The 15,617-nt window shown below is 50.6% G+C and overlaps 1 protein-coding gene across 5 annotated transcripts in view; it reads left to right on the plus strand.

Annotated features, from left to right (window-relative positions):
• Nucleotides 1-2,564: 2,564 nt before the first annotated feature.
• The window catches only part of SLC6A20 (solute carrier family 6 member 20), a 52,269-nt gene continuing 39,216 nt past the window's right edge, over nucleotides 2,565-15,617 (plus strand). For 2 of the 5 annotated variants that reach the window (XR_011250721.1, XR_011250720.1), the window contains exon 1: nucleotides 2,611-2,937. Coding sequence is in view for 1 of the 5 variants with exons in the window: in XM_069560882.1 (XP_069416983.1) it covers nucleotides 2,817-2,937 (121 nt within the window). In the remaining 4 variants the exon portion in view is untranslated. Of the gene's footprint in view, nucleotides 2,938-13,953; nucleotides 14,227-15,617 lie in introns of those variants that run through there. The other 3 variants (XM_069560882.1, XR_011250722.1, XM_069560883.1) reach the window with 3 other exon arrangements.

The raw sequence follows: 15,617 nt of genomic DNA on the forward strand, positions 1-15,617 counted from the left end.
TCTTGTCAGCTTACAGTCTTGTCAGATGGGGTTCAGGAAGGTGTGGGGACCTTACCAGGACTCCTGAGGATTTACTTTGTCCTGTTATGGGGGGTGTCTCTGTGTGCTTCCCACGCCCCTCCCAGGGCCTCACACTGTGAACAGGCCCCCAACGGTGTCAGGCAGTGTGACTGGAAGGAGGTGCTGGCTTGATCCCCGGGGTAGGGAATTGAAGAGGGGCCTGGCCTGTGTCAAACCAACAAGTGCCAAGCAGCCTCCTGTTTCAGGTCGTAGGCTGGGCATCTCCCTAAGGTGTCCTGTTCCTGAGCCGCCGTATAGCCAGCTTCCCTCTGGGAAAACTCATTTATGAGAATAAGAAAGTGCCAAGTGAATGGCTGGAGACAGCAACATGCCTTCTTTACCATTCAACAGCATTAAAAGGCCGCCCAATCTATGTGTCACCGAGGCTTATTTTGCCGCAGATTTTAAGTATCTCATTATGACCCTGGAGTTGAGAGATTTATAAAAATTGAAAAAGAAAAAGAAACCAAAGGGGAACACTGAAATTAGCCGTTGGTAAATTAGGACTTTATTAAAATTAAGTATCTGTTCATTGGTAGATGAAGATACCGGTAGAATAAAAAGGCCACTCATTGAGAAAAGAAATCTGTAATAGACAAAACTGACAAAGAGCTGCTTTCCAGAATATATAAAGAACCATACCCACAAGCCATTTAGAAGTTGGCAGTAGACTTAGCCTTCCAGGAAAGGATATACAAATGACCCCATCAGCCTATGGCAAGGTATGCAATACGGAGCTTACAAGCCACCGTTAAGGATCACTGGGCACCACAAGGTGGGGTAGACCTTGGAAAACAGCGCCAAGTGCCAGAGGCACAGCCACCGTGTCAACTGGCGCAGCCTCTGCAAAGGGTTTGGCAGCGTCTGCTAGAGGTGCGCGTGTGCCCACCTTACGGCCCCGAGTTCATGCGATGAGTGCGTTCACGCACCCAAGGCCTCGTACTAGATGTCGTTAACACTTGATTCCTCACAGTCACAAGCTGGAAACAACACAGACCCCATCAGCCGTGATGCACGCACAGTCACACCTCGGAATACCAGGTGGCGGGGGTAGAGGACGTTGTCCGCTGCACGCTGGAATGTGAGGGAGTCCCACTGAGGAAGCCAGGCAGCGCGGCGCATATTGCAGAAGTTCAGTTTTGTAAAGATCGAAGCAGCTGAAACTGAGCCACGGGATAGAAGCCAGGGGGGTGGGCTCCTCGGGCAAGGAGGGCCAGGGGTTAAAAACAACAACCAAACCCCGCTATCTAGAAGATGAAGTCTAGAAGTCAAAATCGTCTCCCTGTTGCATTGAGAATTTGTTCTGCTTTGGTTTTTGGAGGTAGGAAGGTTGAGGACAGGTAATATGTCTAAGGAGCCCCTACGTTTCTCACGACACCCCACTTTCTTTTCTGCCACCAGCCAGGGGCAAGTCTACCCAGAGACTGAGGCGCAGTGGTGATTTCCCTTTGGCATCACATAAGATTTCCACTGGCAACACTGCTTTTCATCTCTTTAATTTTACTTATCAAGTATTTTCTTAACTGTTACTATATACCATGTGGACTGTTCAAAGTATGTAATTATTAGTGTATTACCCATTCATTTATTCAGCCTATAATAATGGCTGCTTTACTGAGCACTTCGTATGTGCCAGATAATAAGCTAAATTGTTAATTCTCACATGAACCCATGGAAAGGGGAATTTATTTGTTCACCCTATAGATAAGGAAACAGAGGCTCAGAGAGGTTAAAACATGCCTTGTTCAAGGTCACAGCCAAGTCAGAGGCTTTGAATCAGAACCGAGATTCAAAGCCAGATGGTGCATTATTCCAAACCACCCCACTTAGTCGTTGCTAGGAACCTCCTTACACCCAGTCACCTTGAGAGACTAATAGAAACAGGAGGCTTCTTAGGTCCAGACCTGAGGCTAGTGAATCGGAATCTCTGGCCCCAGGAGTAGAATATCCCACAGTGGTTGTCCGGAAACCTGGTCCGGCCCCATCTCTCCCTACCAAGACATACTCCTGGCCCTGCACACAGTAGGCACACACAACCTGCCTGTAGACGGAAGCAGATGGCTGCGTGCGTCACTCCTGGTCCGCTGGGGAAGTGGGTGAGCCCCTCACTTTTTCCTGGTCTCTGAAGAAATGTAAGCCCCCTCCTCTGGGAAGCCCTCCTTGACCACCCCAGCCTACCCACCCTGTAACTGCTGACCCCTTTGCTTTGCCTTAGTTGCCCTCCTTGTGTCTCTCTGTCTTAAAGACGGAGTAAGATAAACCACATGGAGTTATCTTTTCTGGGGGTAAAAACTGGTGGAAAATGGGGTCTTTCGTCCAGTCCATTGAAGCAATTCCCTTTACCAGAGTGTCAGCTCCAGGAGGGCTGGGGGATATCTGTGTCGTTCACAGCCCCATCCCCAGACTAAGAGTAGCACACAGGTGGCCACACTGTAAATGACCCCCCACCCCCACCCCCCGCTCCGCAGAGCTCGCAGCAGACACACCAGCCCCCACGTGGAACCGGAGGGGCCGCGGCGCCTCCCTGGACGGCGCAATCTCGGGCGCCTTCCCGGCCGCGGCGGCCCGGCGGCGGGGTGGGGCTCGCCGTCACCCATTTACTAGCCTCGCCCCTCCGACGGGCGCGCCGTTAATGAGATTAGCAATTAAAAAGCGGGCGAGAGGCAGAGGCGTGGGGCCATCCCCTGGCCGAGCCGGGCGGTACGGCGCTCCTGGCGGCCGCGCACCCGCCGCGCCGCGCGCCGAGCCCGGGAGCCATGGAGAAAACGCGGCCGCTGTGGGCCACCCCGCTGCAGTTCGTGTTCGCCTGCATCTCGTACGCCGTGGGCCTGGGCAACGTGTGGCGCTTCCCCTACCTGTGCCAGATGTACGGCGGAGGTGAGTGCCGGCGCCCGGGCTGCGCCCACCCCGCCAGACCGGCGCGCGCCCCTTCCGAGCCGGGGGGCCCGGGGCGCGCTGGGCTTGGTCCCGTGTTGCGTGCCAGGAAACTGAGGCTCAGAGAGCGAAGCGATTTGCCCAGAATCACGGTGCCCGGAACTGGACCTAGGACATCCCAGTCCACAGCTGGAGCCCTTTTCCAGAGCGCCCTCCCGAGCCCTCTGGGGCGGCCAAGTGCCCCCCAGCACCCCCTGCCACCCCGGTCGGTCAGGCTGCGGCGCTTGGAGCAGCAGGAGCCGTCAGGGACACTCTTTTCCTCCCTCCGGAGAAGTGGCGATGATCTGACTGCTAGTGTGTAAACCTTACGTTTAAGTGTAAAAAGTGAGCAGGAAATTGTGTTGTTTAACAGAAACTCGTTATACAACTTTCAGATCCGAAGCATATTCCTGGCAGCATGACTTGAAACTCAGGATAAAATGATCTTGAGCTAGTTCGTTGTTTTTTTTTTTTTTTTTAACTTTTTAATCACAAGATTAATTTGGGTTTGGAACCACAGTAGGCAGGAAGGCTAATCACTCTATTTCAGTTTAGTTCGTTCTCTGCCAAATTGTCCTCACATCGCAGGGCACCCAGTGCTTGCACCAGACAGGAGCGCACCCACACAGCCTCCCCCGCCTTGCAGGGAGCTGGAGACACCTTCTAGGGCCCGCCAAGGGACCTCGGAGGAGGCAAGGTGGCAATAGGGGTTGAAGTCTCAGCACCAAAAAAGTTTGTGAATTATCCCATTTCCAGAACTTTACCTAAGTAAAATAGTTCTGAGAGAAGGCAGACCCCAGAAGGATGGCCTCCGTCTTTAAATAAGAGCAAGACGGAGACTTCCTAAGCCCTCAATTAAAGGGGACTGCTTCCCTGAGTTATGGGACCTGCACACCACGCACGGTGCTCTTGGAAGCCATTAAGATGGTGTTTTCAAAAAAAGTACGAGTATTTTTTCACGTCATGCATTAAACAGAGGGAGGGAAGTCAGATTCTAATCTGTATAAAATAGATGCTCTTAATTATGTTTGAAACAATGCAGAAAAAAGGGAATGATCCAAAACCTACCCAAGAGAATAAAACAATAGATATCTCCGGGTGGTTTTTGCTGACCTTGTACTGTGTGTGCGTGTGTGGTGTCTTCTATAATCAGCATGAGCTGTTTTTGTTTTTGTTTTTTTTTCCACAATAAAGGACAATGAAAGATGTTAGGTCAAAGTATTTACCAAATTTAAGCCATTTAAGAAGAATAAGGCTAAAACACTGCTCCGTCACTCTCACCCCCAACTCCCAGCTCAAAAAAAAAGAAAAAAAAAACTTGACAAAAGGTTGTACAGGTTTTTTAAAATAGTGCATTCTTCATCGTCTGACTCCTTTTACATTTGAAAGGCATATATATTATAGATCGTAACTATGTGAGGTACATGTGTTCTCATATGCTGTAACAGCTTGAGAATTGACTTTTGAAAGAACTGTCAGCATGAGATTCCCACATCATTCTGTATTCAGCGCACCTACCCGCAACACCTTTATCCTGGCTACACGTTTCCCAAACATCAGGTCAGGTGAGCCGTACTGCCACAGGGCTATTCAATCCCTTGTTTCTAACAACACCATCACCGGAATAGTCTGCAGGTTGACACTGGTAGGGAGGGGTAGTTCTCAGGTAGAATATAATTAACCCTGGAACAACATGGGGGTGAAGGCACCCATCCTCCGTGCTGTGGAAAATCCGATATAACTTACAGCTGGCTCTTTGTATCCATATTTCCTCTAGATCCACGGTTCAGCCAAATGGGGATTATATAGTATTATTGGATTTACTATTGAAAAAAGTGTGCGTATAAGTGGATTCATGCCGTTAAATCAGCGTTGTTTAAGGGTCAACGGTACATATAAGTTGCTGGGGAGATGGTAAGACCTTCAAGACCCAGGAAAAGAAGGAAGAGATCTTGTACCTGGTACAGAGTCCACTTAAGCTGATAGGTGGACAGGTAGATGGATAGGTGATGGTTGAGGAGAGAATGGATACTGGAGAGAGGATGGATTAGGGGGTGGGCGAGTGGACGGATGAATGGATGGATCTAGGGTGGACAGCTGTACTTAGGTGGGTGGCATCCTCTCAGTCATGTGTCTGCAGATCAAGGACTAACTAAAGAGTTTATCCTGTCTCACTGAGCATGTGGCCACCCAACACCTACCCCTGTTCTCACCTCATCTTCCAGCACGCCCTCCAGTTTCTGGAGGAGGCTCTTTGTTTACTGAACACTCACTCTGCCTGCACACTTTGCTCAAGCTGCTCGTCCACCTGGACGCTAGCCTGGGGCGCTCCCAGCACTGGGTCTGAAGGACTGCGCTCTGTTGTAGAGTTTCTGTCCCGTCTCTGTGAAGTGGTGGGGTCAAAGGAGGCGCCCAGTCAATGTCTGTTGAATGAAGAAGGCTGATCTGTGAGGAAAAGCTGCCGAGTTTGGGAGGCGGGGGCGTGGGGGGCTTTCGTGAGCCTCTCACTGCCCAGTGATGTCACCTACAGTCAGTGACGTGTGTTTACACTCCCATCCTGTACCTGACCGCTAACCAACCACATCATGAAAAGCTCTAGTGGGGTGTCTAACTTCCCTCCACACAGCGCCCTGGCTTCCACCACCCCTACCCCTCACCCTCCAGCCAACAAAGAGCTTGTTTATAAACCGCAGAGCCAGGCCATGCCCAAACACTCCCCGGAATAAAAAGGATTAGGGTCCTGCTCCTCTCCGTCAGGCTCTGCCCGTGGCCAGAGAGGCTGGTTTCCTTCCTGCTCTGCGGGCCGGGCGGCACGAGGAATGTTAATTCTGAAGATTACAGGCCAGGTGCTTACAGAGCCCGGGCCCAGAGCAGAGGAAGGGCAGCGGAAGGGACTGCTCGCAGTCTGCGCTCGGCGAGGCCAGCAGGCCTTGGCGGCTGTGCCAAAGTCTAAGGCCGTGGTGTTCGGGAAGAAGTCAGGATACAAACGTGTTGCATCCTAATGTGTGGAAAATGAGTGCACCCACGGTTGACTTTTATATAAATTTTCTCTTCCTCGACGGCTCAGCGGGTAAAGAATCTGCCTGCAGGAGACACAGGACCCACGGGCTCAATCTCTGGGTGGGGAAGACCCCCTGGAGGAGGCCATGGCAAGTCCACTGCAGGACTCTTGCCTGGAGAATCCCATGGACAGAGGAGCCTGGCGGGCTACAGTCCCTGGGCTCTCAGAGTCGGACGCGACTGCGCTTGCTCAGATCATGGAGGACTAGCCAGTTATGTGGCTAATGGAAAGGCGGATTATTTTTTCCCCTATATTTTCCCTATATGATGTTTACCCCTTACAAGGGGGCCAGTTAGGGGACACCTGACTTGGCAGTAGGAGAATGGGACTTTTCCTCAAAGCCCCTCCTGCTCCTCCCTGGTACTTAGACCTTTGCGTCTCAGAGTTGCCCACCGAAGCGTCCTAATGAACTACTGGCCCCACCCCTAGAGATTCTGATATGGAGGCCTGGGGGAGAGGGCAAGCTGCATTTCTGACAAGCTCCTAGGTGATGCCGATGGATGCTGCTGGCCTGTGGACCATACTTTAGAGGAATCCCACCCCACCAGGGCACTAGCTGCTGGGAGCCAGGAGACGGGCTCCATTCACGCAGTGCTGGCTTTGGAAGGACGGGCAGGACTTAATTCATAGTGTTTGCTGGTGTGCGATGTAAACACTCACACGATGGCCGCGTCAGACAGCAAGTGTGGTGTCCAGTGTAGTGTGGGGTTTGAGGAGACGTGCAGCTCTCGACAGCTGGTGTGAGCGGGCCCCGGCACACCTGGAGCCACGGCCCTCTGGGCAGCACCCAGCCTGGGACTGAGCCACAGCGGGTCAGCCCGCGGATGGACAGGTGGACAGCACAACCACTGCTCCCCTGTCCTGTGGGTGCGTGGGTGTGCATGTGCGTGTGTGTGTGTGCGCGTGTGTGTGTGCTCAGCCTCTGGCTCTTGATGTTTCTGCAGTGCTCCTGGACGGAGCAGAATCCTGAGTTTCAGAGGCTGTAAAGTATCAAGCACAATTTGGCAAGTAAGCTTGAGATGCTGGGTCCCAGGCGTAAGGAAATGTGGCCGGGTGGTCCCTTGAGAGAACACATCTGTGGCTCATCCTGGGGATTCTGGATTCAGTCCCAGTAGCAACCAAGCTCTTGGGCTCCTAACACATGCTGGGCACCTGGAGGGTGGACACAGGGGACTGCACAGAGATGCCAGCAGAGTTAGCTTGGGGTTAGGCTGGGCCCAAAATAGGGAAGAACGTTTGTGTTCTAGCACAAGTTAATCACTAAAGGGATGTTGCCTTAAGCTTGAATTATACATAATGAGCCATTTCTGGGAACCCTGGCTCCCAGGGTAAGAAGCATCAAGCTAAAATAGCTTTGTTTAGCTCACAGGAAGGACTGTCCAGGTGGCTCAGTGGTAAAAAATCCACCTGCCAATGCAAAAGGAGACCCAGGAGACGTGGGTTCGATCCCTGGGTCAGGAAGATCCCCTGGAGGAGGAAATGGCAACCCACTCCAGTAGTCCTACCTGGAGCATCCCCTGGACAGAGGAGCCTGGCGGGCTATGATCCGTGGAGTCGCAAAGAGTCGGGCACGACCTAGCGTCTGAGCACTCACAGCTCAGAAACATCCTGATCAGGCCCACGACTGAATTGGCTGCATTGCTCTTGCCTCCCCGCCCCGCAACCAGGCTGACCAGAAGCAGGAAATGCTTGGCTTTACTCCCTCCCCCTTACTATAAAAGAGCCTGATTTACTCTGGGCTTTGAGTCCGCTATCTTCTCAGTCCACTAGCTTTCCAACCAGAATCGCTATTCCTTGTCCCCGCGACTCATGTTTCCATTAATTGGCCCGTCATGCAGTCAGCAGCACAGGCTTGGAGTGAGTAACAGATTTTGCGTGGGGGAGTGTCTGAGTAAGGCCCTAGCAGCCCTCGGGACCGCTTGTCCTATGCACCTGGGCTTCAGAATTCTCCAAAGCAGTACTGGCTTCTCCAGCGCTTGGCGTTTGGAGCTAGGAATTGATATTTGGGATCCGATGGACTTCATACAGTAAGGTAAATCACTCTGGTGTATACAGCCGGAAACTGTATTTCCTTTGGGTGTGGGGCTTTTCCTTCAAAATAAGGCAAGTTGTCATGTATGTGAGTGGTCTGCCCTGTTGGAGAGAGGAAAGAGCTGCTGGACTTCTGCCTGGCTCGTTCGCCTCTTTGCTTTCTGTTCTTTTGTGCAGATTGATTTTCGGCTGCGGCGCATCCTCGTTGCGAGCCTGGGCTCGAGGGCACGTGGGCTCTCCTTGGACCAGGGATGGAACCCGTGTCCCCTGCATCGGCAGGCGGGTTCTTTACCCCAGGACCACCTGCTCCCTCGGACGTTAGCATTTGGATGGGCCGTCTGTATTTTGTCTTGAATTGCAGTCTTTAAAAATGGGAAATGTTTCAACTATCCCTAAAGAAAGCCCTCTGAGCATGTTTTGGATGAGTGATCTGGTTACAGCTGTGAGTGGAAGGTGAGGCCAGTTTACTGCACCCCCGAGTGGCCACGGTACCTGTTAGGATCTCCTCCTCAAGGGGCTCAGGTCGGGGGCCCCGGGGGCCCCGGGGGCCCCGTGCGCCAGGTACTGCCACCCTGGCTGTGTCAGTGACGTTGCTTGTGGCCTCCTGTGTTGTTGGCATATGTAAAACCCCGAGACCAAACTGGAGGGTTTATTTAGGATTTTCTGATTGTCTTTGGGGTTTTTTGTTTCATTTTGTTTAGCCCTGTTCCTCCACTTACAGCCAAATCGAATTGATGGTATTTAAAACACTTAATGATGTCACATGGAGGAGAGTAATAGAAAAGAAAAAAACAAAAACCTTCTCTTATCCCAGGGATAAGAGAAAGGTTCCACTTGGTTCCTAAAATCACCAAACGCCCCAGCCCAGCATTCATCCTGGTTGTTTGATACCAAGGCAAGGGCACCCTTTTGTAGTTAGAGACAGTCCACTGCTACGTATGGTCTTAGGGTGGCTCTTCTGTGAGGAATGGGAGGAAATGATGACATTCTCTACATGCAAGCGTCTGTGCTGTTACATCAGAGAAAATAAGAAAAAGAAGGTAAGGAGCGTGAGGACAGGTCGCTCCAAACCTTAACTCCTCCAGCTGAGCCCAGGATGGCCCCTCCTTCAAGGGATCAACCAGAAAAGCCCGTGTGAGCACTGGGACACCGGGACCCGGTCTGGTATCGCCATCTAACACCTGACAGGGCACCAGCTGGGGCCAGAAGCCACTCCTGGGACAGGGCAGCTTGCCTTACCCCGTCGCCTCCTGGGGGCCTCAGTGTCAACCACCTGCTGGCTAGGTTTCTCAGACGAGTTTATTTGGAAGGATGGTGACCCCCTTACAAGGAGGCTCTCCTACACCTGAGCCCACTTGGCAGTATCACAGCTGAACCAAATTGGGTCTCAACGAGGGAGGCCCGCTCTTATTCAAATGTCGCTTATCAGTCCGTCCTAGCTGGGCTTTGAAAAGCGGACCCAAAGCAAAAGAGTCAGAACAAAATTCAAGCAATTCAGCAAAAACCATGTGAAGACCCTTCTGAATTTTTGGAAAAGATTTATCAGGCCTACAGACACTATACCAATACAGATCCCGAGGCCCCTGACAATATAAGAACAGTAAACTTGACTTTTTTTGACTGGTGTTAGGGAATACCTTACAGCAGGAGAAAGTTGCAAAAATTCGTGCGTTTGGAATGAACCCTTCTCAGTTGGTAGATGCTGCTTCCTAAAAGGGTTCAACAGGGAACAACAGAAGAAAGAAAAGGCAAAATGAAGTACCACTTTTTTGGAAGTGGCACTGGATTCCGTCAAAGGTGAGTAACTCAGAGTTTAAAAGCCTGGGCGCTATACCTCGCTCTCCACAAGTTTGCCTCCAGCAGCTCTGCCTGTCCAGTGAAGTAAATGGTCATTTCATTGTAACTGGAGACGTGTCAACCTGTTTGTTTAATTTTGTCCGAGTAAAAAGTCACAGCTACCACAATTTGCCTCACACTTCTGTCGGTGGCTGGGCGCTTCTCTACCAGTCTCATCAGGCCTGGCTCACACGGCTACGTTTGCTGGTGGGTCAGCTGGGCTGGAACGCCCCCCACGTGTTGGCAGCTGGACCCCTTGGCTCTTCTCCGTGTGGCCCCTCCTCCCCAGGTGGCCTGTGCGTGGTGGCCTCAGGGCTGGGCTCCAAAAGGATGAGGCTGGAGCTGGAAGGCATCTTGAGGTCTGGAGGCTCTGTGACCATCACGGTGCCCCCTTCCCCACATTCTAGTGGACAAGCTGAGTCCCAGGGCCCGCCCAGACCCACGAGCGGAAATAGACTGCGTCTCTGCAGGAGCGGCCAAGAGCGCGCGCGTGTGTGGGGAGGTTAGTCTCCCCCACTTTTGCCCCATTGACATGCAGGGGAGCAGGCTGTCCAGTCTCAGGCCTCTGTCAGCCTCTCGCTGATGCCAGGCTCTCCTGATACAGAGCCTGAGTCAGAATTCTTATATAAAAGGAGTTTGAGGAATAGTCCAGTTGGAAGAGAGTTTGGTGAGTGGACTTGTTCTCAAACTGATCACAAAACAAAATTCTTTTATTGAGATTTTTTTGCATGCAGAAAATTAGCATATTTTGGTGTACAGTTACATGAATTTCGACCAAAGCAGGCAGCTGTGTTACCAGCACCACAATCATGCCCCGTGTAGTCAGCCCCTCCTCACTCCAGCCAACCCCCAAAGCCACAGCTCTTTTTCCCTATAGTTTTGCCTGTTTCAGAATGTCGTATGAATGGAATCGCACAGTATGTCGCGTCTTTTGAATCTGGCATCTCTCATTTAGCATAATGCTTTTGAGATTCTCCCATGTTGCTGCTTGGGAGACCTTTTTTTTTTTTTTTAATTTGCTGAGTACCGTTCCCTTATGTAGATATACCAGGGTTTATTTATCGATGCACTCACTGAAGGACAGTTAGATTGTCTCTAGTTTATGACAGCTGTGGATACAGACACTGTGAATGGCAGTGTGTAGGTTTTTGTGTGAATGTAAGTCTTCATTTCTCTGGAGTCAATACCCAGGAGTGGGGTTTCTGGGTCATATAGCTCACGTGTGCTTAACTTCAGAAGCAACTGCCAAGCTGCTTTCTAGAGTGGCTGGACCATCTTACAATCCCACTAGTGATGTATGCAATGGCACCCCACTCCAGTACCCTTGCCTGGAAAATCCCGTGGGCGAAGGAGCCTGGTGGGTTGCAGTCCATGGGGTCGCTAAGAGTCAGACACGACTGAGCGATGTCACTTTCACTTTTCACTTTGATGCATTGGAGAATGAAATGGCAACCCACTCCAGTGTTCTTGCCTGGAGAATCCCAGGGACAGGGGAGCCTGGTGGGCTGCCTTCTGTGGGGTCGCACAGAGTCGGACACGACTGAAGTGACTTAGCAGCAGCAGCAGTGATGTATGGGAGTTTGCACATCCTCCTCAGCACCTGGTGTCGTCAGCATTTTCTGTTGTAGGCATTCTGTTAGGTGTGTGCTGTCATCTCGTGGAGGGTCAGATAATGCATTCTCCTAGTGGACACCATTTATGGATTTTCTTCAGTGAAATGTCTGTTCATTTTTGTACATTTTTGAATGTGGTGTTTTCTCATTTCTGAGTTTTTATTAATATCTATTCTGGATATAAAGAAACGTGGATGTCTTTGTCAGATGTGTTTCCCTGATGCTTTCTCCCAGTTCCTAGCTGGTCTGTTTGGTTTCCAGACTTCTTTCATGAAGCGCAGTTTTAAAATGGAGTGCCGGGGTCCAGCCCCGGTGGATCCAGGGTGATTCGAAGGTGGGGACGGAGTCGGCGTCTTTGGAAAAATACATATTTAATCACAGATATAGAGAGATTAGAAATGGATAGTGCAGTAGGAAGATTAGTGGAGAAAAAGAGGCTGAATAACTTGGATTACGTGGAATAGCATCCATGCTCCAGATGGGAATTCAGCCAGAAAAACAGGAGCAAGAAAGAAGCGACATGGGGAAATCAGTCTTTCCGGAAACTGATCCAATGTCTTTATTTTTGGGTTAGCTTATATACCTTTTGTTACACATAGGGATGAATACAGAGTCATGCGGGGGTCAGCAGTCCTGACCTTTATCAAAATCAGGTGCTTCACATAAATTTTTTAAAAAAAGGTCTAAGGGATATTACATCATCTTCTGGCCATGAGTGAGACCTGCTGACATTTTATGATCCTTTCTTTCTGATAACCAAAAAACTTATTTTTTCCAAGGGTGTTTTTTCTTAAACCAAGCACCGCCCTCCAAATAAAGTTACATTCCTATAGGGTGAGGGTGTAGTGAGTTACAATCAAGAAAGGAATTTATTTAACCCAAGGTTAACATGATTAGTCTTAAAGGTTAATACTTATTTCTCCTATATGTTAGTTATATTCATTATAAGGGTAGGGAACATGGAGATTTAGCAGCAAACATCAGCCCAACAAATGAAAATCCTTTCACCAATGCTCCCCTTAAGATCTATTTAGTCTTAAGATATGATAAAGTTACATTCTTACATAGCAAGGACACAGTGATTTATAACAAAGTACAGTGATCTATTACAAAAGAGAAAATCCATTAGCTCAAAAAGTCTAGTATTGCTAACATCAAAAACTACTGTATTTCCTTTTCTATATTCCAGATACATTGATTAATATATTCCCAAGTGCCTAAGGATATGGAGGCCTGGCAGCAATCATTGATTCAACAAGAAGAAAAAGCCCTATGCTAATTAAGACTCTCCAAATACTCCAAAACTCTCTGTGCTGTTTATGGTTGAGAGGTAGTAAACAATCATGTGGCAGGAGTATGGATAATCCTGTCACACAAGCTAGTCTGTCAGCAGAGGGGTTTGACCTGAGACATCCTTGTCCCACCCAGGGGAGGGAATTAGCAGCAGTTATTGACACAACAAATAAAAAACCCTTCAGCAATATAATTCCTAACCAACCCACCATACTAATAATTTCTAATTCCCCAAAAGAATTTGCCTTTAGTAAGTCTAAAACATCTCATGCCTGTCAGGTTGGGAGGCTGTAAACAATCACATGTGGCCAGACGAACCTATACAGATAGGCGGGCTAGATAACCTTCAGAGGAGTCTGTAAGCTGAAACACTCCTATCACGCCCAGGAATTTTTATTGCCTTGGAGCTGCACGTTTACTCCTTCTCCGAGAGAAACGGTTATGGGGGAGAGCCCCCCGTAAAGTCAGAGGTGTAGGTGAGAGCATAAAACAGACTCTGGTTTTGGGGTTAGATACTCGGGAACAGGGGGTTTCCTGAGGCTTGATCACGCCTTTGCGTATGCCAAGCCTCCTTCCTCATGACCTTTGCCATGGGAGGAGTTCCTCACGCTGGCAGCCCAATATCTTATCAACATTTATCAATATTTTCTTTCACAAAAAGCTTTTCTGATGTTGTATCTAAGAAATCTAGGCCTAACCCAAGGTCAGAAAGACTTTCTCTTGTGTTTCTTCTAGAAGTTTTATAGTTTTAGGTTGTCCCTCTGGTCAGTGATCCATCTCAAGGGCCTTTTTTTGTTGGGGGTGAGCGGTATATAAACTGTGAGATATGGGTTGAGGTTCACTTTTTCTGCATATGGATGTTCAATTGTTCCAGCATCATTTGTTGAGAAAGTGATTGTAGACCAGATCCACTGGGATTGTGTGTCTGTTGGATGGTTGGGTGGTGGGAGGGCGTAGTAAAACCCACTGAAGGGCAGGGCTGAAGAGCCCTCATATCCCCATCTGGGCACCAGGCCTTGAATTTCCAACCTTCCCACGGGCAGTGGACTATCAGACAGGCCCTATGAAAGAGAACAACATTCTGTGGACCTTGCCAGGCCTCCCGTGGTTACTGTTTAACATCTTGGGTGAAATGAAGCTTTTCTTACAACCACTGAAGGTTGCTCCAGGCAGGCTGTATCAGCACAGCCTGTAAGGATGGTGTCTGTTGGGCAGGAGCCCCCCCATGGCCTCTCAGACTCCTTGCTGTCGAGAGGAGCCGGGTGAGATGCTGAAGCCAGGCGAGGGCCTGGCAAAGTCCAGGAACGAGGCGGGGGATTCGCTGTCACCCTGATGTGAGCAGGGAGTTCGGAGCTGGGTATGCAGAGCCCTGCTGGTGTGGGGCCTGCTCTGGTGAGCACACGCTTGCACCTTTCCGAGGTGAGAGGGTCAGGCAGGGGTGGGCGGGGGCTCTGCGTGGCCTTGGTGCCAGCCACCTCCTTCTGGGATTTCTATCCCGAGGAGATAAACGCATGGACCAGGCTTTGCTTGCGATGACAGAAGACTGGCAACAGCCTAAGTGCCCAGGGACCGATGAGGAATTGTGGGCGCGCTCTCCTAGTGGAATGTCCGCGGTGTGGTCCGGAGAGTGCTCATGAGACCCTATCGGGGGAGACACGTGGGCTACAGGACAGCACGTGTGTACAGTGGAGGCTTTAAAAAGAAATCTATTTGGCTGTGTTGGGCCTTGGTTGCTGCACGTGGCATCTTGTGTTGCGGGATGCAGAATCTTTCTCTTGTGGCCCACAGGCTTAGTTGCCCCGCGGCATGTGGGAATCCTAGTTCCCTGACCAGGGAGTGAACCCGAGGACTCTGCATTGGAAGGCAGGTTCTTAACCACTGAACCACCAGGCCAGTCCCCAAGGGAGCATTTTTGTGAATATTCGATGTGTTGATGAACATATGGATTCTGTTTACCTTAATCCTTCCAGAGCCAGTTCCTTCTGTAAGCAGCCCTTAATCCCTGCAGCTGTAGGGTCAGGGTTTTCTTTTAATCAGAAGTCCTGCCCTCCTCTCCCAGTGAATGTTTCTTCAGGTCCACTGCCAAGGAGCCAGGAGCTGGGGGAGAGGTGTCTGAGGGCGTGTGGAGGAGGAGGAGAGGGGACCAACAGTAGAAACAGTGGGGCAGCTGGGCTGGGCGCCCTCAGCAGGCCGCCAGCCTCTTTCCATGTGTCTGCGGGTGGGGGTCCTTTTTTGGCTCTGTTCACTCACCCTGCTCCCCACCATCACCAGGGGTCCTTGTCTGCAGATGGCTGCTTGGGAACCTGTGGTTCACATCGCTCTAGTCATGGTGGCGGGGTGCAGTCGCTCAGTCGAGTCTGACTCTGTGCGACCCCGTGGACTGTAGCCCACCGGGCTCCTCTGTCCATGGGATTTCCCAGGCAAGAATTCTGGGGTGGGTTGCCATTTCCTTCTCCAGGGGATCACCCGACCCAGGGATAGAACCTGCATCTCCTGTACTGCAGACGATTCTTTACCGCTGAGCCGCTTGGGAACCTGTTATTAAAGTGAAAATGTAGGCTGAGGGCCGCTGTATAAAACGGACATACATAGAACAAAAGTGCTCCTTCAAGGGAGGCGGCGGCCTGGGTTCTGTCTATTGGGGAGCCCTTGTCTCCACACATGCCTATCAAGCCCCGGCCGCGTCTCTGAAGACATAGGCCCTGCGGAGTACCTGTGGCTCTCGACAAGCATGAGGCCACTGAAAGTCTTCTGCTCGGGTGACCGCTCGTGGGCAGGAAGCGGGGCTGCTATTCCCGCATCCTCTGCAC

The sequence above is a fragment of the Ovis canadensis genome, chromosome 19, assembly GCF_042477335.2.
Source record: "Ovis canadensis isolate MfBH-ARS-UI-01 breed Bighorn chromosome 19, ARS-UI_OviCan_v2, whole genome shotgun sequence".
Lineage (NCBI taxonomy): Eukaryota > Metazoa > Chordata > Mammalia > Artiodactyla > Bovidae > Ovis > Ovis canadensis.